Source organism: Narcine bancroftii, chromosome 2 (assembly GCF_036971445.1).
Source record: "Narcine bancroftii isolate sNarBan1 chromosome 2, sNarBan1.hap1, whole genome shotgun sequence".
NCBI classification, from domain to species: Eukaryota; Metazoa; Chordata; class Chondrichthyes; order Torpediniformes; family Narcinidae; genus Narcine; species Narcine bancroftii.
This window is the reverse complement of record NC_091470.1, coordinates 90,105,071-90,127,921: the sequence shown is the minus strand read 5'-3', so window position 1 is coordinate 90,127,921 and position 22,851 is coordinate 90,105,071. Positions and strand designations below refer to the sequence as shown.

Below are 22,851 nucleotides of genomic sequence, written 5' to 3'. Positions count from 1 at the left end.
ATCACCAATGTCTTATACAACTTTACCATAACATCCCAAATCCTATACTCAATTTGTTTAATTAAGACCAAGACGCCAAAAGTTCTCTTTATAACCCCATCTACCTATGACACCACTTTAGGAGAATTATGTATCTGTATTCCTAGATCACTCTGTTCTACCATATTTCTCAGTGCCCTACCATTCACCAGGTATAACATTTCTTGGTTTATCCTTTCAAAATGCAACACCTTGTACTTATCTGAATTAAACTCCATCTGCCATTTTCAGCCCATTTTCCAGCTGATGCAGATCTCTGCAAGCTTTGAAAACCTTCTTCGCTGTCCACCACGCCTCCGATCTTAGTGTCATCTGCAAACTTGCTGATCCAATTTACCACATTATCATGCAGATCATTGATATAGATGACAAACAACAATGGTCCCAGCACCGATCCCTGAAGCCACCACTAGTCACAGGCCTCCAGCCTGAGAAGCAATCATCTACCACTACTCTTTGGCTTCTTCTGTTTTGCCATTGTTTAATCCAGTTCACGACTTCACCATAAATACCGTGTCAGAACCTTCCTGATTAACTTCCCATTCAGAACCTTGTCAAAAGCCTGACTAAAGGCCATGTAGACAACATCCACAGCCTTTTCTTTATCCTTTCCTGGTAACCTCCTCAAAAAACTCTGTAAGATTGGTTAATCGCAATCTACTAAACACAAATTCACATTGACTGTCTGCAATCAGTCTCTGGCTATCCCAATACTTGTATACCTGATCTATTAGAACACCTTCCAATAATTTACCTTCTCTGATGTCAGGCTCATTGGCCTATCATTTTTAAGGTGACTTTAGGATCTTTTAAACAATGAAACGTGAGCTCCCCTCCAATCCTCCAGCACCACACCTGTGGTAAAGGACATTTTAAATATTCCTGCCAAAGCTCCTGCAATTTCAATGCTTGCCTCCCTCAAGGTCCAAGGGAATATCATCAGGCCCTGTGGATTTATCCATCCTTATTTGCTTTAATACAGCAAGCACTTCCTCCTCTTTTATCTGTATAAGTTCCATGTCCTCACTGCTTGTTTTTTTTCTTTTCCCATGACTCTGTGCTTATTTCCTGAGTGAATACTGATGTAAATTAACCATTTATGATCCTCATCTGGTGCCAGACAAAGCTGAGCACATTGATTTTCAAGGGATCAATTTTTTTCCGTACTATCCTTTTGTTCTTAATATACGTGTAGAAACCATTAGGATTTTCCTTCACATTGTCTGCCAAAGCAACCTTATGTCTTCTTTTCACCTTCCTGATTTCTTTTGTTTTTCTTTTCTTGCATTGTTATACTTCTCAAGTACCTCATTTGATCCATATTGCCTATACCTGTTATACACCTTCTGAACATGATCCCCAATATCCCTCAAAAATGAAGATTCCCTATGCCTATTAACTTTGCCTTTAATCCTGACAGGAACATACAAACTCTGTAGTCTCATCATTTCATCTTTGAAAGTCTTCCACCTATCTCTAATATCCTTGCCAGAAAAAAAAATCAATCCATGCATTCTAGATCCTTCCCCATTTGGTCAAAATTGGCTTTTCTCCAGTGTAGAATCTCAATCCAAGGACCAGACCTATCCTTCTCCATAATTAACTTACAAATATATACCATTGTGATCACGAGACCCAAAATGTCCCACTGCATAATCCCCAAATGGAGATCCAGTGTTGAACTCTCTCTCTAGTTGGTACCACTATATGTTGTTTAGCAAGTCTTTCACGAAGACATAGTCCATTAACAGTATGGGAGTCACAGTCAATATGGGGAAACTTCAAATCAACTATCTTTGGCTTGGCTTCGCGGATGAAGATTTATGGAGGGGTAATGTCCATGTCAGCTGCAGGCTCGTTTGTGGCTGACAAATCCGATGCGGGACAGGCAGACACGGTTGCAGCAGAAAATTGGTTGGTTGGGATTTGGTGTTGGGTTTTTCCTCCTTTGTCTTTTGTCAGTGAGGTGGGCTCTTCAGTCTTCTTCAAAGGAGGTTGCTGCCCGCCGAACTGTGAGGCGCCAAGATGCACGGTTTGATGCGATATCAGCCCACTGGCAGTGGTCAATGTGGCAGGCACCAAGAGATTTCTTTAGGCAGTCCTTGTACCTCTTCTTTGGTGCACCTCTGTCAAGGTGGCCAGTGGAGAGCTCACCATATAACACAATCTTGGGAAGGCGATGGACCTCCATTCTGCAGCTGTCTGTTATCTCTCTAGATATACACCTCCAATTCCTGTTGACTTATTGGGCAGTCTATAATATACCTCATAAGTGTGGTCATAAATTTTCTGTTCCTCAGCTCCACATATTGCATGCAGAGGAGCCTTCTGGTCTGTCCTGCTTGAGCACAGCTGTTAATTTCCGACAAGCAATACCACTCTTAGACCCCCCCTCCCTCCCATCTTCATCCACCCACTCTATTGTATTGGAAGCAATAGATGTCCAGGGCATGAGCTACAACCAAGTTTCACTAATGGCCACAAAGTGCCAATCCACACTCTAAGCTCATCTGCTTTCCCACACTTGCATTGAAATAGGTGCCCTTGGGATCATTTCCACCCCATACAAACCTTTGACGTCTAATGTTACATGCAATTTCACATCCTCTTTTCTCTCCTCCACTCCACTATCTGCTCTAGCACTCTGGTTCCCCTCCCACTGTAAATGCAGTTTACATCCTCCCCCTGTTCCCCCACTCCTCCTCTCACCCTTCTCCACACCTTCCCTCTCTCCCACTTTCCCCCTTGCTCCTCCTCTCCCTCCTCACCCCCCTCTACCTACACTCTCTACCCTCTTGCTCCTCTTTCCAATTTCCCTCCTCACTTCTCCTTTCACCCCCTACACCCTCTCCCCTCCCCTACCAGTTCTCTGCACCCTCCTCCCTTCCCCATCCCCTCCCCTTCCTCAGGATGTCAAGGAGACTAGGCTAGCAGTCCCCATCTTGACAACATTTCACTGGAGCACAATTGAGAGTGACCTATAGGCTCCATCACTGTGTGGGACAGTAGCTGTAAAGCACCAGTCCAGAACTCAATACAGAGGTTCATCAAAATGGTCAAGAGTATCACTGCAGTTTCCCTTTCCTTTGCTGAGGACATTCACCAGGAGCTTTGCTTGAATAGGGCTCAATTATTGAGGACCAACACACAGGATCTTGGACAGAGGAAGGAGATAGATGCAATGCTAATACAATGTTGGCAGTCATATCCAGAGGAATAGGATTCAAGAGCAGAGATATGAGGTTGAGCTTTGCTACGCATTGCTTAGACCTCACGGTGTACAACTCAGCAGTTTTGGCCTCCTTATTAGAATGATCTAACATTGGTGAGGATTCCTGGAATGAAGGGATTAGCTTGTGAGGAACATGCTCAAAGAGTACTATATTCCTTGGAGTTCAAAAGAATTATGGGTGGAAGGCGGGTGACTTCAGAGAAGAATTTTAAATGTTGAAAGGCCTGGACAAAGTAGATGCAGAAATGTTGTTTCGCATGATTGGGGAGGCAAGGCAAGAAGGCAAAACAGGATTGAAGGGCACCCATTTAAAACATAGATGCAGATGAATTTCTTTACCAGGGTGTGATGAACCTCCGAAATTTGCTCCTACAGGTGGTTGTGGAGGCCAGGTTGTTGGGTGTATTTAAAGTGGTAGAGATTGATAGATATCCAAATTGGCAGACTATCAGAGGTTGTGGGGAAAAAACAAGGGAATGGGGGCTGAGCGGGAGAACGGATCAACTCATGATGGGGAAAACTCAATGGGCCAAATGGCCTACTTCACCTCCTATGCTTTCTGGTCAAAAGTATTAGGAAACAGTTCCTTTTTACAGGCTGTGAGCTTGATGTAACAGTGTAAATCATCCCAAAATATTTGTTTTAAATTATATCTGGATGTGTATGTTGATTATTGTATGTGCGTGAATGCATGTTTGTGTCTCTGTCTTTGTGCATGTGTGCTTTTGTGCAGGAACTGTGATCCAGAGAAAACCTGCCCTGTCAGGTTGTGTATGTACAAATGATAACAAATCTCCCCTCAGCCTCGTACACTCCACGGAATAGACATCACCGTTCCCCCAGCTGTTCCACCCTTCCCGGTAGCTCGGGCCTCCGAATCCTGGCAACGTCCTCGTAAAACGCCAGGAAGGAATCATTGCTGAAATTTCCTGTTGACAAACTCGAGGGATATCACCTTCCCCTGTCTGCCTCCCAACTGACTGGCCAGGTCTCCCATCGGGTCTCGCTCAGGACACGATACCTCCTTGAACACATTGTACCTGTCCATGTACCTGTCCTGATGGGAATCCACATATGGTTCTTACAGCATGGGGGAAAAACATCAAAATCTGCTCATCCTGAGATTGGAGTTGACACACAAACAAGCGGTCTCACTGCATGCGTAGGAGGCAAAGATATACCACCGATGTCTGGTGAGTACAAAGCAGGTGCAAAGCTGGATTGAATGGATAGGGGGAAGAGGGAGGGGCAGGGATGAGAGGGGAGAGGAGGGGGAAAGGGCCATGGGATGGAGAGAATGGAGGGAGTGGAAGGAGAGGCAGTGAATGGAGGGAAAGGCATGGTAAGAGCAGAGGGGCTGTGAGGCAGCTCTGTTAATGGAGAGGTGGAGGACAGAAGGATAAGGGATGAGAGAGAGCCAGAGCTGGAGAGAAGATGAAATCATGTTAGGGGAAGGGACAGTGAGATAGGAGTGGGAATTCTGCAGGGAAACCTGGGAAGTTGATGTAAGTGCCATCTGGTTGGAGGGTGCCCAGACAGGATTGGACTATCTCCATCTTCTTTCACTCCATCCCAACATCGTCATTAAGGCACCTGCATGCCTTTCGCTCACACTTTGAGAAAGGGCTGAGGCCCAAAACATTGGTAATGAACCTTTGCGTCCTTTGGATGTCATGAGACCGGCTGAGTATCACCAGCACTTTGGTGTGTTCACCCAATAGGTGGGACATTGCCACTTCGACAGAGGCTGGTCACTCTGGTGAAACCCTGGTCACAAAGTAACAGTTCTGAATAGTGTGAATCTTGGGTTCCAAATCCATACATCCCTCAAGGCTACTGTGCAGTAAAGGAAGCCTACGGCATGTTGGGCTTCATTAGTCGGGGGGTGGAGTTCGAAAGCCATGAGGTGATGTAGAAGTTTTATAAATCTCTGGTGAGACACTTGGAGTATTGTGTTCAGTTCTGGTCACCTCATTACAGGAAGGATGTGGAAGCTTTGGACAAGATGCAGAGGAGATTTACCAGGATGTTGCCTGGATTGGAGAATGTTTCTTGTGAGGTAAGGTTAGCAGAGCTGGGGGTATTTGTTTGGAGCAAAGAAGGATGAGAGGTGACTTAATGGAGGTCTACAAGATTCTGAAATGAAAGTTTAGGAGAGATGTCAGGGATAAGTCCTTTTACTCAGAGAATTGTGGGTGTGGGAATGCATTGCCAGGGTAGTGGTGCAGGCTGGTACAATAGGGAGATTTAAAAGTTTCTTAGACAGGCACAGAGTCACTCAAACTCTGTGACTCTGAGAAATATTAGGTGTTATATTAATGAGCTGTAACATGGGTGGGACCACACAATGCATGGTGGAGACATGGGGAGTGTTGTAGTGCAAAAGGATCTGGGAGCTGTAGTGCGAGAAGGATCTGGGAGTTGTGCAGCAGAGGGATCTGGGAGTTGTGCAGCAGAGGGATCTGGGAGTTGTGCAGCAGAGGGATCTGGGAGTTGTGCAGCAGAGGGATCTGGGAGTTGTGCAGCAGAGGGATCTGGGAGTTGTGCAGCAGAGGGATCTGGGAGTTGTGCAGCAGAGGGATCTGGGAGTTGTGCAGCAGAGGGATCTGGGAGTTGTGCAGCAGAGGGATCTGGGAGTTGTGCAGCAGAGGGATCTGGGAGTTGTGCAGCAGAGGGATCTGGGAGTTGTGCAGCAGAGGGATCTGGGAGTTAGGGGAGAGGGTCTGGGAGTTGTGGGACAGATGGATTAGGCAGTTGCAGAGCTGAGGGATTTTGGAGTTATAGTACAGAGGGATCTGGGTATTGTAGTGCAGGGTGATCAACGAGACCAGCTACATACTGTCATGAAACTGCATCTCAGGTAGATAGGGTGTCAACAAGTCTTTGGATCATTGCCCTTCATCAGTCAGAGTATTGAGTTCAGAACTAGGGAGGTCATGTTGTAGTTGTACAAGACGATACAACATTCTGGTCCATGAAGCCAATGAACACATCAAGCCCCCATACGTTTTGTGGGATGGGAGGAATCCGGAGCACCCAGAGGAAACTAACACAGACACAGGGAGAGCGTCCAAACTCCTTACAGACAGTGCAGAATTCTAACTGAGGTCTCCAGAGCTGTAATAACATTGTGCTAACTGCTGTGCTAACTGTGCTGGCCATTTTCTCTTCTTTCCCTATCCACCATTCCCTCCCATTCTCCCCTTTCTCTCCCACATATACCCTCCCCCCTCCTTCTCCCTGCCTCTTCTCCCTCCTCCCTTTTGTTCCCTTGCACTCATTCTCTCGCTCTCCAACCCTCCCCCTCCCTTCCCTTTCTCCCTGCCCCTCCCCATCCACCTTCTCCCTCTCCTTTCCCTCCCCATCCCCCTTTCTCCCCTCCCCTTTCCCTCCCTCCCCTTTTCTATTGCCCCTCCCCCTGTCCTTCTCTATGTACCTTCCTCACTCTCCCACTCCCTCCTCTCCTCTTTATTTTCTCTACTGTCTCTCCCTTCCCTCACCGTATCCTCCCTCCCCCCCACCCCCATCTCCTGAAGAGACCACACAATGTCACGCCTCAGAGGCTCCTTGTGGTTTGAGATGTGCCTTCTCCGTGGCTGTTCCATAAGGTCCTTTTGAATGGTTGAAGAAATTCAGCTGTAACACACAGACAAAATAAACAAGGTGTCAAGACACTCAATTCTGGGAAGAGGTGTTGAGGATTGGTGGGGTGGGGGGGTGAGGAGAAAGAGAGAGAGACAGAGGATTGAAAGAGAACCTATGTTTGATGGAGCTAGAGCAAGGCAGTAAGGGAGAGTGTGAGGGGTTGAGAGAGAGGGAGAAGAGGGGAAAGAAATAATTTGTGTATGGTGGAGAGAGAGTGAGACAGTGAGAGAGTGTGAGGGGGAGAGAGAGCAAGGGAGAGAAAGAATGTGTATGGTGGAGAAAGAGCGAGACAGTGAGAGAAAGAGAGGAAGAGAGGGGAGAGAAAGAATTTGTGTATGATGGAGAGAGAGCAAGATAGTGAGAAAGTGTGAGGGAGAGAGAGAGAGCAAGGGAGAGAAAGAATGTATATATATGGTGGAGAGATAGAGAGAGACAGTGAGTGTGAGAGAAATTATTTGTGTCTGGTGGAGAGAGAGAGAGTGCCAGTGAGTGAATGTGTGTGAGAGAGAGAGAGAGAAAGAGAAAGAGAGTGAATGAAGGAGAGGGGAGAGACAGAGAGAGAGAGAGAGAGAGAGAGACAGACAGACAGACAGACAGACAGACAGACAGACAGACAGACAGACAGACAGACAGACAGACAGACCAGAGAGGGGAGCTGAGAGGAATGATGTTTACGGAGTGTAGTGATATGATTATATGTACTGGCTGGCTCGCCCTCCGGGTGTCCTCCTACCTTGGCTCCTCCTTTTGTTCTGTCCATAAGACCCTGGGCCATAAAGGCCGAGTCCCCTCTCCTTCCCGCTCATTCCTAGCCTTGGACCCGGCCCAGCAGTCTCTAGTACTTTAAAGCCTATCGTTCCCCTCAGTCTTTGTCTGTGTCATTATTGAAACTACTGATAGTGCCCAACAATTTATTGTACTAGATTTTGAAGGTCTCCGGAAATAGAGAAATTGCTGCACCCAGAACAGCTAGAATTTGACCCAAAGTCCCAGCTACTTCGGTACTCTTCAAACAGTGGATGAATTACTTCAACAACTTCCTCGACGCTGCTGCTGAGGTGATCAACTCCGACGAGAATTAGTTAAAAATCCTTCAGGTACGAGTCATCCAGAGAACGTTCCTGACCATCCAAGGCAGCACAACCTACAAAGGGCCAATGGCTGAGATATGGGCGCTGTACAAGCCTAAAGTGAACGTGGTATACTCCCGTTACCTGCTGGCGTCAGGAAAGAAACAGCCTGGTGAGTCCACTGAAGAGTTTGTCCGGTCTCTGGTACACTGGGAAAAGACTGTTTGGGGGTACCCACTATATCCCTAACCCAGTGCGTAGAAGAACTGATTCGAGATGCCTGAGTGTCGGGTTTGAGGTCGGATAACATCCGGCAACAACTCCTTGAAGAGGACCCGCTCCCACTCAAAAAGACTATCGACTTAATCAGGACTTTAGACTCGGCCCAGTGCCACGCGGGCAGAAGCGGTCCATCATGAGGACCTTTGGCCTGGGACTCAGCATCAGGCGTTACCGACCTGATCGCGGCTGCAATAATGCTGACGGCATCGTCGAGATGCAACTTCTGTGGGAAGTCCAAGCATTTGTGATGCCTCTGCCCAGCGAGAGGAGCTATGTATTCGGGCTGTGGGAAGAAGGGCCATTACCAGGTTTGCAGGTCCTGACTGCAGTCTGCAAGCACCATGGCGTGCGTTCCAGAGGAGCTTCCAGTGCTGACCGCGTGCATGGTAAGAGGTGCGCCATCTTATCAGCCATCGCTCCCAACCTCAGCACCTCGGCCTAATGCCGTGATGATGTCACTTCCATCCGCCATGACTCCACTTCCGCCTTCTTCCTCATCGAACACTGTGTGGTCAACATGGAGGTCGCCATTTTGGGAAGGCCTCCCCACTGACGACGACGATGGCATCGGTCACCTTAAGCCAGCCCTCACCCGATCTCGATCTCCATGATGCGGATCGAGGTGAATGGGCATGAAACGAACTGTCTTTCCGATAGCGGCAGCACGGAAAGTTTTGTGCACCCCGAGATGGACCAGAGACTCTCCCTCCCGGTCCGACCCATGACCGGGATGGTTTCAATGGCTGCAAGGGACCAACAGACCAGTATCCGCTGACAGTGGGTAACGATTTTGTATTGTTATTATGCCCTGCCTTTGTGCGCCGATCCTCCTGGACCTTGACTTTCAGTCAGTTCAGGAGCCTGACGATGGCGTTCGGGGGCCCCCAACCACCGCTGACTGTCCACAGCCACCAGTCCCTGGCACCCCCTTGTGGTCCCAGCACTCAGCCTCTGGCACCGTCCCGCGGTCTCAGCACTCAGTCTCTGGCACCGTCCTACAGCCTCACCACTCTACAGGTGCCCCACCCCCGTCACTGTTCGCGAACCTCACCCCGGATTGCAAGCCAATCGCCACCAAGAGTAGGCGCTATAGTTTGGAGGACATGCAGTTCATCCGGGCTGACGTTCAAAGATTCCTGGTCGAGGGGATCATAGCCCCCAGCACCAGTCCCTGGAGTGCGCAGGTCCTCATGGTCAGAGGTGCGGGCAAGCCCTGGATGGTAAGAGATTTACCATGTTGTCTGACCAGAGGGCAGTGGCCTTCATGGTCAATGCCAAACAAAGGGGTAAAATCAAGAACGACAAGATTCTGAGGTGGAGGACTGAATTGTCCACCTACAACTATGACATCTCGTACTGGCCAGGTAAGCTCAATGATCTCCCAGATACCCTATCCCGAGTGACATGCGCCAGTGTGCATCTCGACCATCTCCAGATCCTGCACGATCACCTATGTCACCCCGGAGTCACGAGGTTGTACCATTTTGTCAAGACACGAAATCTCCCATACTCCGTAGAGGATGTCCGGTCCACGACCAGACACTGCTAAATCTGCGCTGAGTGTAAACCTCATTTCTACTGGCCAGAAAAGGCACACCTCATCAAGGCCACTTGCCCTTTCGAATGCCTCAGTGTCGATTTCAAGGGCCCCCTCCAGACCACAAATAGGAACGCCTACTTCCTGACGTTGGTGGACGAATTCTCCAGGTTCCCTTTTGCAATCCCCTGCCCATATACGACCTCGGCTACGCTCATCAAGGCCCTGAGCAGTATCTTCACTCTTTTCGGGTACCCCAACTATATTCATAGCGATCGGGGGATCTCATTCATGACAGTAGTTTTTGGCCAGAGGTATAGCAACCAGCAGGACCACCAACTATAACCACAGAGGTAATGGGCAGGTGGAAAGGGAGAATGGCACCGTCTGGAAGACGACGCTCCTAGCCCTTAGATCCAAAAATTTGTCAGTGTCCCACTGGTAGGATGTTCTGCCTGAAGTCCTCCATGCCATCTGGTCTTTACTGTGCACCGCTACTAACACCACCCCGCATGAACGCCTCTTTGCTTTTCCTAGGTCAGCGAATGGCTCTCCATCCCTCCCTGGCTGACAACCCAAGGGCCGGTTCTGCTTTGGAAGCACGTCAGGGGCCATAAGATGGACCCACTGGTTGAAGCAGTGCACCTCATACATGTAAACCCTTAATACTCACTTGTGAGGTACCCGGATGGCCACAAGGTCACTGTGCCAATACAAGACCTGGCTGGCTACTGACCACGCCGCGGACCTGATCGTGCTGCATCAGAGCACAACCCTGGAGCCTGAGCTGTCTGCCTTACAGCCGGACGTCCAGGCATCTACTCCCCATGCAGCAGTGGAGGACCCCCTAGCACTCCGGGAGTCCACCGCTGGCACCCCTTCTCAGATAGTCCCTGCAGTGGACGCTCCCCCAAAGGTCCCCTCTCCAGAGGAGTGCCGTACGGACATGCTGGTCCCATGGCAGTCTGGTAGACAGAGGAGGCCACCCGTGCAGCTCAACCTCTAGCTGGTGGGGGCGTCTGCTTCTCCCACCCCTTGTATTATGTAATTATACTGCGGCTGTTGTGCTACTGTATTGTTCTTAAAATTGTTGCTTTATCATCCCCGGTTTTGTTTGTTTTCCGGTGGGTTCCATTTTTTTTTAAAAAGGGAGGTGAATGTAGTGATATGATTACATGTACTGGCTAGCTCGCCCTCCGGGTGTCCTCCTACCTTAGCTCCTCCCTTAGTCCTGACCATGTGACGCCAGGCCATAAAGATCGAGTCCCCTCTCCTTCCCACTCATTCCTAGCCTTGGACCTGGGCCAACAGTCTCTTGTACAATAAAGCCTATTGTTCCCCTCAGTCTTTGTCATTATTGGGGCTACTGATAGCGCCCCAACATGGAGGGAGGAGGAGGGGAAGGTCTGAAAAGAAGAGGGGGAAAAGGAGTTACAAAGGAAAGGAGTTACCAAGTTAGGGAGTTACTGAGTGAGGAGGAAGGGAGGTAGAGGGAAGTGAGAGATGCAATGGGACCAGGGAGGGGAGGGAGGGAAAGGGGTGGGGGGTGGTGAGCAGGGGAGAGAAAGGGTAAGGTGGAGGAGGGGAGAGGAGGGGCGGGAGGAGGAGAGGAGGGAAGGAACAGGGAGGGGGAGGCCAGAGGGGAGGGAGGGATGGGGCAAGTGTGGCAGGGAAGGAAGGTGGAGGGACAGGGGGAAGGGGGGAGGAAAGGGAGTAGGGATGGACTGAGGAATAGGGAAGAGGGGAGGGGGGAGGGGAAGGCCAGGAATTGTGCAGCCTCACCTTGTACAACACCAAAACCAGTGCCGACAGCAACACGAGGCCCACCAAGGCTGACAGAACCACCACCCAGAGTGGGGGCGAGCCAGAACCCCCAGACTTGGTCCACAGCACTGAGGTTGTCACCTGGAAATCAGGAGGAGTGGGCAAGTCACTCCAGGTAGGGGAACAGGGCAGGGACCCCTGAGGAAAGACGCAAAACCTGGGGGAGAACACACCAACCCCACAGGGAGTAACAAACACTGCAGCCCCTCTCCCATTCACCCTTTACCCCCTCGCATCCCATCCCCTTCCCTCCGACCCTTTCCCTACACCACATTGCCCTATGTCCCTTCCCCAACTGAAAATAACAACCCCCCATCCCAAACCCCTTCACCATTTCACCTTCCCCTCCCACTCCTTCCCTTCCATTTCCCCCTCCGCACTACCTTTCCCAACTCCCCTTCCCTCCATCTCTTTTCCCAAATCTTTCCCCTTTCCAAACTCCCCTTCCCCCTTCACAATCTCCACTCTCCCTTATTCTAGCCTGTTCCCCTATCACCGCTTCCACCATATCCCCTTTCCCCTATCTGGGATACCTCCATGTCCTCATCCCAAACTCACTGACTGCCCCCATCAACCCTCCACTCTGAGAGTCATGCGTCACTCAGTGTGGAAACAGTCCCTTCGGCCTGAGTAACCCATGACAGCCAAACTGACCCTAACACACTTGCTCCACCTGCCCCATGACCAAATAAGATCCTTCTACACTACAATTGCTTGATCCCTCTGCCCTACAACTCCCATATCCATTTGCACTACAACTCCCACTACCCTCTGCACTAACTCCCAGATCCCTCTGCCCTACAACTCCCAGATCCCTCTGCCCTACAACTCCCAGATCCCTCTGCTCTACAATTCCCAGATCCCTCTGCCCTACAACTCCCAGATCCCTCTGCCCTACAACTCCCAGATCCCTCTGCCCTACAACTCCCAGATCCCTCTGCCCTACAACTCCCAGATCCCTCTGCCCTACAACTCCCAGATCCCTCTGCTCTCCAACTCCCAAATCCTCTGCTCTATAACTCCCAGACCATTCTGCACTACACTACCTCCCAGATACATCCTCTGGAGCTGCGTGACCTGCTGAGGCTCTCCAGCATAGTCACAGCCTGTTGGTCAAGCCTTTCAATGTCTGCAATCTCCCCAGTTTGAATCCTCACCTGTATTGTTCCTCTAGGGTAGTCGGTGGGCATTATTCGATAGGGCAGAGAAAGGACCTGGAAGGAGGCATTACAGTGCACATGGTATGGATGAAACATCTTCTGTAAAAACATAAATGGGCATCTGATCAGGTTTCACATGGGAGGCTGCTTTGGAAGCAGCAAATCCAATGGGACATTGAGCTAAAGGTTGGCCTTATGGGAGAAAACACAGGATGAACATGGAATATCAAACTCTGCAGCACAGTACAGGCTCTTCTCCCCTCGATGTTGTGCCAACCTAGGTATTCTAACAGATAAACTGAAACCCTTTCTACATCATAACTCTTTTTTTTTATCTGTGTGCCTGTCTCAGAGTCTCTTAAATACCCCTATTTTTCCAGCCTCCACCATCACACCTGGCAATGCATTCCAGGCACCCACAATTCTGTGTAAAAAAAAACTTACCTCTCACTCCCTTAAACTTTCCTCCCTTCACCTTATACAGATGTCCTCTACTCATGCCCTGTTAAAAAGGTGCTGGCTGTGTACCTAATCTAATGAATTTTGTAGACCTCTAATAAGTCACCTCTCATCCTTCTTGGCACCACAGAAAAAAGCCCTAGCTCTGTTAACGTTGCCTCATAAGATGCATTCTCCAATCCAGGCAACATCTTGGTTAATCCCTGCACCCTCTCCAAAACTTCCACATTCTTCCTATAATGAGATGACTAGAACTGAACACAATTTTCCAAGTGTGGTCTCAACCAGAGATGATTAGAAGTGTAATATTACCTCAAGGCTCTTGAACTCAATCCCCGGACTCATGAATGCCAGCACGCCAGAAGCCTTCTTAAATACCCTGTCAAGGTGCACGGCAACCTTGAGAGATCTGTGGATTTGGATCCCAAATGCCCTTCTTTTATTCCACACTGTTAAGGATCCTGCTATTAACAATATATTTTGCCTTCATATTCAATCTTCTAAACTGCCTTAGTTGTAATGAGAGTCTTTGAACTGAAAACTTTCTCCACATCAATCTCACTCTTCCATCCTCACACCAACAACCCTCTATTTTTTTACATCCACGTGCCTGTCTCAGAGCCTCTTCAATGCCCCTAATGACACAGTCTCCATCAACACCCTGGCAAGGGTCTCTGTGTAAAAAAAATTATCCCTCATGTCTCCCCTAAACTCTCTTCCCTACACTTTGTACAGATGTCCTCTGGTGTTTGCTACTCCCATCCTGGAATCTCAGAGTCTTGTAGACTTTGATGAAGTTTTCACTCTCGAATGAGAAAAGTCCCTGCTCTGCGAACTTTGCCTCGTGGGACATATTTTCCAATCCAGGTAACATTATGGTAAATCTCCTCTGCACCCTCTCCATGTAATGAGGTGACCAGAAATGAACACAATATTCTTTACATTTTTAATTCAGACACACACCACTATAACAGGCCATTTCGCCCAAAAGTACGTGCCACCCAATTGAGTTACAACCCCCAGTACGTTTTGAATGGTGGGGGGAACAAGAGCCTCTGGGGAAAACACACGCAGACACGGGGGAGAACATACAAACTTCTTAAAGACAGCGCAGGGTTCAAACCTAGTCCTGATCGCTAGTGCTGTAAAGGCTTTGCACTAAATGTTACGCCAACTGTGCCGCCCAAAGTGTGGTATGACCAGAGATTTGCAGTTTCAACATGACCACTCAACTCTTAAACTCAATCCCCCAACTAATGAAGCCAGCATCCCATAGGCCTTCTTAACTATTCTATCAACTTACGTGGCAACCTTGAGAGATGTATGGATTTGGACCCCAAGGTCCCTTTGTTCTTCCACACTGCAAAACATCCAAACATTAACCCTCTACTCAGCTTTCAGATTTGACTTTCCAAAATGTATCACTTTACACTTATCTGGATTGAACCTCATCTGCAACTTTTCCATCCAACTTGACGTCCTGTCTATATTCTTCTGTAGTCCATGGCAGCCTTCAACACTATCCACAACACCACTATGGATGGGATGGGTTAGAGGGAGTGGCGTAGGTAGAAACAGTGTGGGTGGGGTCATTTGAACGGATCTATGGATAGGACAGGTTTAGAGTGTGATGAGGCAGGAAGGGATATTCGGATGGAGAGACAAATGAGATTCTCTTGTGAGGAGGAAGTTGAATATCCGGGTGGATGAGGGTCTCACCTGCACAAAGGTCTGGGCCCAAACTCGGGAATGCAGAGTCAGAACGACATTTGCCCCCTTGTCCAACCTCGCAACCCGGCATCGTAGATCCAGGCAATCAGGGGGCCGGCAGTCCTGTATGGGGGAAACGATACTGTGTCCAGGGAGGATGGGGGGAACTGGGGTTCAGACCATCGGTACTGCCCTGTCCTCTCCCCTTCCCATCCCCTCCCTGCTTCGCCAGCCCTCCCACCATCTCCACCCACCCTCTGTCACCTGGGAGCCTCTTTATCACCCAGGATGGGGGGAGAAGGGGAGGGGCAGGCGGAGGGGGGAGAGAAGAACAGAGGGAGAGAGATTGGCAGCAGGATGAAGGAAGGAGGTAGGGGTGGGGCAAGAAGAGGAAGGGAGAGGTAGGGGTGGAAAGGAGAGATGGATGGGGGAGGAGAGAAAGAGGAAGGAGCGGCAGTGGGAGGAGAGAAGGGAGGAAGGGGCAGTGGGAGGAGTGGAGGGAGGGAAGGGCATGGAGGGGAAGAGAGGGGGGCAGGGGGAGGAGTACAGGCCAGCAAGTAAGGGGTCACAGATGGATATCAGTGGCAGAGTAGAAGAGAATGAAGCTGAAGTGATAAGAGGGCTGAGGTGTATCGGGTGGTCAATGGGAGGTCCCCATTACTGCAGAGGGAGGACCAGAGGCTATGGGCATCACTGCCAGTTCTCAATGGTGTGGAGGGAAGAGGTGTCATCATACACCCTGTCCGCCCAGGTTACCTCCTCACGGAGCTCCCCACCTCCCCCTCACCTTTCAACCCGCCTACTCCCTACCTCCCCTTCCTTCACTCCACCTCTTCCACCTCTCTTCCCCAACATCCCCTCCCCTCCCCACCTCCCTGCCCCCCGCATCAACATCTCGCCACCCGCACACTTTCCACCCACCTCCACTTATCTCTACACCCCTCATCCCACCTTTCCCTCACTGCTCCTCCCCACCTCTTATCCCCACCTCTACTCCCTTCCCTCACTTCCTCCACCTTTCACCATCCCTTTGCATTTCCCCTCTCCCCATCCTACCTCTCCACCTTTCTCCCTCAAATCTCCACACTATTTCCCCACACTACAACCCTCCCTTATCTCATCATTCCTCTTTTCCCCAACCTCCTTAAATAAGACGAGAGCCCATGGAATTACAGGGACGATATTAGAGTGGATAGAAAATTGGGTGATAGGCAGGAAGCAAAGGATTAAAATTAAGGGATCCCATTCAGGATAGCTGCCTGTTACAAGCGATGTTCCGCAGGGACCACTGCTCTTTATAATTTACATTAATGTTTTGGATTATGGAATGAATAGTTTTGTGGCCATATCTGCAGATGACACCAAGATAGGTGGCAGGGCAGGAAGTGTTGAGGAAACGGTAAATTTGCAGAAGGATACAGACAGATTAGGAGACTGGGCAAAAAAATGCAGATGAGATACAATGTTGAGAAATGTTTGGTTCTACATTTTGGCCGTGGAAATAAACAGGCAGAGTATTATTTGGTTGGGGAGAAAATTCAATCTTTGAAAGTGCAAAGGGACCTGTGTGTCTTTGTGCAGGGAAACCTAAAAGTTAATGACCAGGTGGGATTGGTAGTGCAGAAAGCAAATGCTATGTTGGCATTCATTTCAAGAGGTATAGTGAATAAGAGTAAAGAGGTGTTGATGAGGCTCTGTGGGGCACTGGTGAGACCTCATTTGGAGAACTGTGCGCAGTTTTGGGCCCCTTATCTTAGAAAGGATGTGATGTTGTTGGAGAGGGTGCAGAGGAGATTTACTAGGATGATTCCTGGAATGCAAGGGCTAGCGTATGAGGAATGTTTGGGCGATCTTGGAATGTATTCATTGGAGTATAGAAGAATGAGAGGGCATCTCATAGAGACATTTCGATATTGAAAGGTTTTGACAGAGTGGATGTAGATAAGACTTTTCCCTTGGTGGGTGAATCAAGGACAATCTTAAAATTAGAAGTTATCCATTTAAAACAGAGATGAGGAAGAGCTTCTTCAGTCAGAGGTAGTGGATCTGTGGAACTTACTGCCGCAGACAACGGTGGAGGCCAGATCATTGGGAGAAATTAAAGAGGATATTGATAAATATCTAATTAGTAAGGGTATCAAGGGATATGGGGAAAAGGCTGGAAATTGGAACTAGATGTGAGCATGGCTCAGCTTAGCATAGAATCACAGACAGACTCAATGCACCTAGTGGCCTGCTTCTGTTTCTTTATCTTGTGATCTGGTGATCCTACCCACCCCACCCACACCCATTACCTCCCCACCTCCAGTCCCTTCGCCCCTCCTCCCCACCCGCTCCCTTCCCCACTTCACACCACCCCCACCCTCTCCCACCCTCTCCCACCATCCCTATCTCCCCTCCCCACACCTCTCCCACCATCCCTTTCTCCCCTCCCTTCATCCCTCCTCCTCACCCTCACCCTTCCTCACTGCACACCACCCCAACCCTATCCCACCCCCATTCTATCCCACCACCACCCTTCCCCCACTGCTCTCCACCCATCCCCCTCCCCTGACACACCATGTTTTCCAAAGCTTGATTCCACATGGCGTCTCTTGTCCAGACAGAATGCTGGCGGCTCCCATCGTTTCCACTCAGACCCTTAGATGTCTCCCCGGGAGAGGTCTTCAGCTGGAACACAGAAGACAGAACATTCCAGAACAGTCCAGGCCCATCAGCCCACCATGTTCTGCCAACCCACACAAACTTACTCAGCAATCTCACCCTTTGCACCGTCACACCTACAACTCTCTGTTTTTCCTATATAGACGTGTGGCTGCCCTTAATGTTTTAGCCTCCACCACCATCCCCGGCAAGGCATTCTAGGCACCCACAACTCTCTGTGTAAAACAACTTGCCCCTGATGTCTACCCTAAACTTTTCTTTCTACACTTTGTACAGACTTCCTCTGGTGTTTGTTAATCTCACCTCAGGGGGAAAAGGTGCTGGATGTCCATCCACCCTGTCCCTGCCCTTCAATCTATGAAATCCCCTCTCTCCTTCTACACTCCTAAAGAAGTCCTAACTCTGCTAACATTTTCTCATAAGACTTATTTTTCAATCCAGGTAACATTTTGTTCTCTCCACAGCCTCCACATCCTTCCTGTAATTTGGTAACTAGAACTGAACACAATACATCACATGTGGTCTCACCAGAGATTTATAGAGCTGCAACCCCACCTCATGAGTACTGAACTCAATCCCCCAACTAATGAAGCCCAGGATCTCACTGCCCTCTTAACCACCTTATCACAATGTACAGCAACCAATAAAACATCCATGGATTTGGACCCTAATGTCCCTCTGTTCCTCCACACTGATCAGAACCCCGACATTAACCAAGAAATCTGTCGTATTAGAGCGACCTTCCTCAATTGCATCATTACAAGACATCAGAAGTTAACGTAAATAACCAAGAAGTGATGAATTACAAATTGAGGCTGTCCAGTGTTGTTAAGGAGGATGTGCAAAGTTCTTTACAGATCCATAAAGAGCAGATGAGAGGCAAAGGTGGGGACTACACTTCTGAAAAATGAAATTGGTGGGGGGGGGGGGGGGGGAGGTGGGTGGGTGGGCGATGTGATTGCAGACAAAATTAACAGTATCTTTCCTTGGCTGTTTGAGGTTTCAGCAGTATACCAGGAGTAAACAGAGTACAGGGATATAAAGGGGTACATCATCCCATCGCACACTCCTGGGGTTGGACACAGAGAGAAGGTCTCTCCACACTGTCCCATCAGACATTCCTGGGGTCGGACACAGAGAGTCCACACCATCCTATTAGACCCTCCTGGGATTGGACACAGAGTGTTTATACTATCTTACCAGACCCTCCAAGTTCAGACACAGAGTGTCCACACTGTCCCATCAACACTCCCAGGGTCAAACACAGAGTGAAGCTCCCTCTATACTCTCCCATCACACACTCGCAGGGCCAGACACAGAGTGAAGCTCCCTCAATACAATCCCATCACACACTCCTGGGGTCAGGCACAGACTGAAGGTCCCTCCATACCTTCTCATCACACACTCCAAGGGTCAGACACAGAGTGAAGGTCGCTCCATACCATCCCATCACACATTGCTGGGGTCATACACAGACTGAAGGTCCCTCCATACCATTCCATCACACACTCCAAGGGTCAGACACAGAGGTAAGCTCCCTCCACACCGTCCCATCATTTGCTGCTAGGGTCAGTCAAAGAGAGTCCACACTGTCCCTTTAGACCCTCCTGGGGTGGGACACAGAGTGTTTATACTGTCCTATCAGACCCTCTTAAGTTCAGACACAGGGTTTCAACACTGTCCCATCAACACTCCCGGGGACAGACGCAGAGAATCCACACCATCCCATCGCACATTCCCAGGGCCAGTCACAGAGTGAAGCTCCCTCCATCCCATCACACATTCCTGGGGTTAGATACAGTGAAGCTCCCTCCAACACCGTCCCATCACACACTCTCAGTTCAGACACAGAGTGAAAATCCCTCCACACTGACCCATCACATACTCTCAGTTCAAACAGAATGAAGCTCCCTCCTTACCACTCCATCACACACTCCTATGGACAGAGAGGACAACCTTACCTTCAAATGGAGAGGGTTGAGAGAACTCCTGGATGTACAGTTTACTGAAGCTCCCACGTTCTTGTAGCCCAGGACATATAGGAGATTGTCGTTCTGTGACCTCAGTGGGCAGCTGACATGGATGAGCGTCTCCCCGATAGAACTGGGTCCATCATTGGAAAGCTGTTGAGGTGAAGGCAGGGTAGTGTTACTGGCAGAACCCCATCACAGTGATGGTAGTGTGGGAATCTTCATTAGACTGGAGGATTGAGCTTAGGAGCCATAAGATGATGTTGAATCTCACTCAAACTTTACTGAGACCACACATGGAATATTGTGTTCAGTTCTGCTAACCTCATTATAGGAAGGATGTGGAAGCTATGGAAAGGGTGCAGAGGAGATTTACCAGAATGCTTCCTGGATTGGAGAATGTGTTTTATGAGGCAAGGTTAGCAGAGCTGGGGCTTTTCTCCTTGTTGCGAAATAGGTTGAGACATGACTTAATAGAAGTCTACAAGATTATGAGAGGCATAGATAAGGTGCACAGTCAGCACCTTTTTTCCAGGGCAGGAATAGCAAACACCAGAGGACATGAACAAAGTGAAGGGAGGAAAGTTTAGGGGAGAAGTCAGGGGCAAGTTTTTTCCCCCCCCACGCAGAGTTGTGGGTGGTGGAGGCTGCAACAATAGGGGCATTTAAGAGACTCTTAGACAGGCATATTGATGGAGGAAAAATAGGTCATAGGTGTGAGGGTGGGAAGGGTGAGATTGTTGAGTAGATTTGTATCAGTTGGCTCAACATTATGGGCTGAAGGGCATGAATGGAGCTGAAATGTTCCATGTCTGTGCTACAATGTTCACTGATCTGTTTTCTATGTCCTGTGTTCTATATTTCATTTCTGTATTGCAATGTTCCGTGCTTTGAGTTCTATGCTGTGTACTATGTTCCAAGATCTATTTTTGTCATTCTATGATCTAAGTTCCATGTTCTGAGCTCTGTTAGATTTTCTGCGATCCATGTTTTTCTGTGATCTATGCTCTCTGTTCTGTGTTCTGCATTGTGTTCTATGTTCCATGTTCTTCATACAATGTTCCATATTCTATGATCCATGTTCCATGGTCTACATTGAGTTCTATGTTCTGAACTCTGATGGTTTATGATCTATGTTCTACATTGTGTTCTATGTTCTACATTGCGTTCAATGTTCAACATTGCATTCTGTGTTGCATGTTCTGTGATCTATGTTCTGTGTTCTGTAGGACACCAACCTCAAAGATGTGTTTGACTGCTGGCCCGACATCCTCTTCATGGAGCAGTCTGCTCCTGGGTTCCCAGTTGGGAATGGGGAAGATGATCTTGTCCTGAATGGACACTCTGCCCAAACAAGAGGAGAGGATCAAACTGTGTGGACTGGAAGACTTGCTCTTGTCTCAGGACAAGAGAACATTGTCTGGGAGTGTTTTCTCATCCACACACAGACAAGGACACCTGTCCTCCCTCAGTCCCTCTCTCCCTAATCCCTCCCTCCTCCATCCTCCAATACCTCTCTCTACCCTTCTCAACCCCTCCCTCCACCCTCCCTCAATATTTCCCAGAACATCTCCCTCCTCACTTCCCCAATCCCTCCCTCCTCCCATCCTTAATCCTCCCTGTTCCCAATCCTTCTCTCCTCTAATGCCTCCTTCCCTCCTCACTCCCTCCACCAATTCCCTCCTTCTTTCTCAATCCTCCCTTCTCCCTCCCACAATCCTCCCCCTCCCACCCTCAGTCACTCCCTTCTCCCCAATCCATCCTTCCTCACTATCCCTCTTTCAAACCCTCCCTCCTCACCCCATCAAATCCTCTCTCCCCAATCCCCCATCTTCAATCCCTCCATTTTCTATCTATCTCACCCTCAAACTCTCCCTCCTCCCTTACAATTGCTCCCTCCCTTCCTCTTTATCCATCAAACCTTTTCTTCATCCTTCATTCCCTCCTTTAACACTACCTCCCTCAATGTCACACCCTCCAATTCCTTCCCCATCCCTTTTTTCCTCAATCTCTTGCTTCCTCCATCCTTTCCTTATCACTCCTCTCAATTCTTCCCTCTCTCTCACTTTTCTCAAGCAGGGAAACATTTTTTTGCATCAATAGGGTGGGTGTGTGGAACGGGCTGCCAGAAGTGGAGGTCAAGGCAGAGACTATTACAATGTTTGGATGGATCCATGGATAGGAAGGTTTTAGAGGTCAAGTGGAAAGTGGGATGTGTGGGTGGGATAGATTCATGGATAGGAGGAGTTTAGAGGGATGAGGGCAGGTGGGACCAGTGTGGGTGGGACAGATCCATGGATAGGATGGGTTTAGAGGGGAGTGGGTGGGACAGATCCATAGTAGGATGGTTTAGAGGGACATGGGCAGGTGTGACCAGTGGGGGTGGGGCATTTGGACAGATCTGTTGATAAAATGGGTTTAGAACAAGATGGGACAAGTGGGACCACTGAGAATAGGATGGATCCATGGATAGGATGGGTTTAGAGGTCATAGGTCAAGTAGGATGAGTTTGAAACTCCTTTTCTCCACATCAACACAACGGGACCCATGCTTCACCCTCCCCATCCCATTCCTCGCTGCCCTCCTCACTTACCCACGGATGTCAACATGTGCTGAGACCTCCACAGTGAGTGGGTACGGGATGAGTTCGCTCCGGGAGTTGTTCTGGTTCTTACTGCATGTCAGGAAGGAGGGGGGGGGGGAGAGAGAGAGAGAGAGAGGTAAGTGGGGGGGGTGGGGTGGGGGTGGAGGGGTTGTGACATTTATCCTTGGGCATGTTCTCTCCCTTGCCCAATACATTACCCTCCCGTGATCCATCGATTCCCCCCAGGCCTAACCTCTCCATATCACTCCAGGACCAGTCCACCCAACTCCCAGTCTCGTTCCTTCAGTGACATATAACATTCCAGCATTTAACAGGCCCTACAGCCCACAATGATCTGCCAATCTATACAAACTGACACAACAACTTTCCCTTCCTCACACCCATGACCCTTTCATCCATGTGCCTGCCTGGCTGAGTGTCTCTTAAATGTCCCAAATGTTCGAGCCTCCACCAGCAACCCTGGCAATGCATTGCAGGCACCCACAACAATATCTGCAAAATTTTATCCCTGACGTCTCCCCTAAACTTTCCTCCCTTTGTGTTGTGCAGATGTCCTCTGATGTTTGCTACTCCCACCCTGGGAAAACACCTTATCCCACCTTATCTCTGCCTCTCAGAATCTTATAGACCTCTATTAAGTCTATTTTCATCCTT

At 49.1% G+C, this 22,851-nt stretch overlaps 1 protein-coding gene across 3 annotated transcripts in view; it reads right to left on the bottom strand.

The window, feature by feature from the left end:
- Positions 1 to 6,184: 6,184 nt before the first annotated feature.
- The window catches only part of LOC138753888 (integrin alpha-5-like), a 140,545-nt gene continuing 123,878 nt past the window's right edge, over positions 6,185 to 22,851 (bottom strand). For 2 of the 3 annotated variants that reach the window (XM_069917430.1, XM_069917432.1), the window contains 8 exons: positions 22,186 to 22,266; positions 20,831 to 20,936; positions 19,584 to 19,745; positions 17,518 to 17,628; positions 14,968 to 15,081; positions 12,787 to 12,888; positions 11,588 to 11,710; positions 6,185 to 6,907 (listed from right to left, as the gene is read on the bottom strand). In XM_069917430.1, coding sequence (XP_069773531.1) covers positions 6,821 to 6,907; positions 11,588 to 11,710; positions 12,787 to 12,888; positions 14,968 to 15,081; positions 17,518 to 17,628; positions 19,584 to 19,745; positions 20,831 to 20,936; positions 22,186 to 22,266 — 886 coding nt within the window. In that variant the 3' untranslated portion in view covers positions 6,185 to 6,820. The remainder of the gene's footprint in view (positions 6,908 to 11,587; positions 11,711 to 12,786; positions 12,889 to 14,967; positions 15,082 to 17,517; positions 17,629 to 19,583; positions 19,746 to 20,830; positions 20,937 to 22,185; positions 22,267 to 22,851) is intronic. The other variant, XM_069917431.1, reaches the window with a different exon arrangement.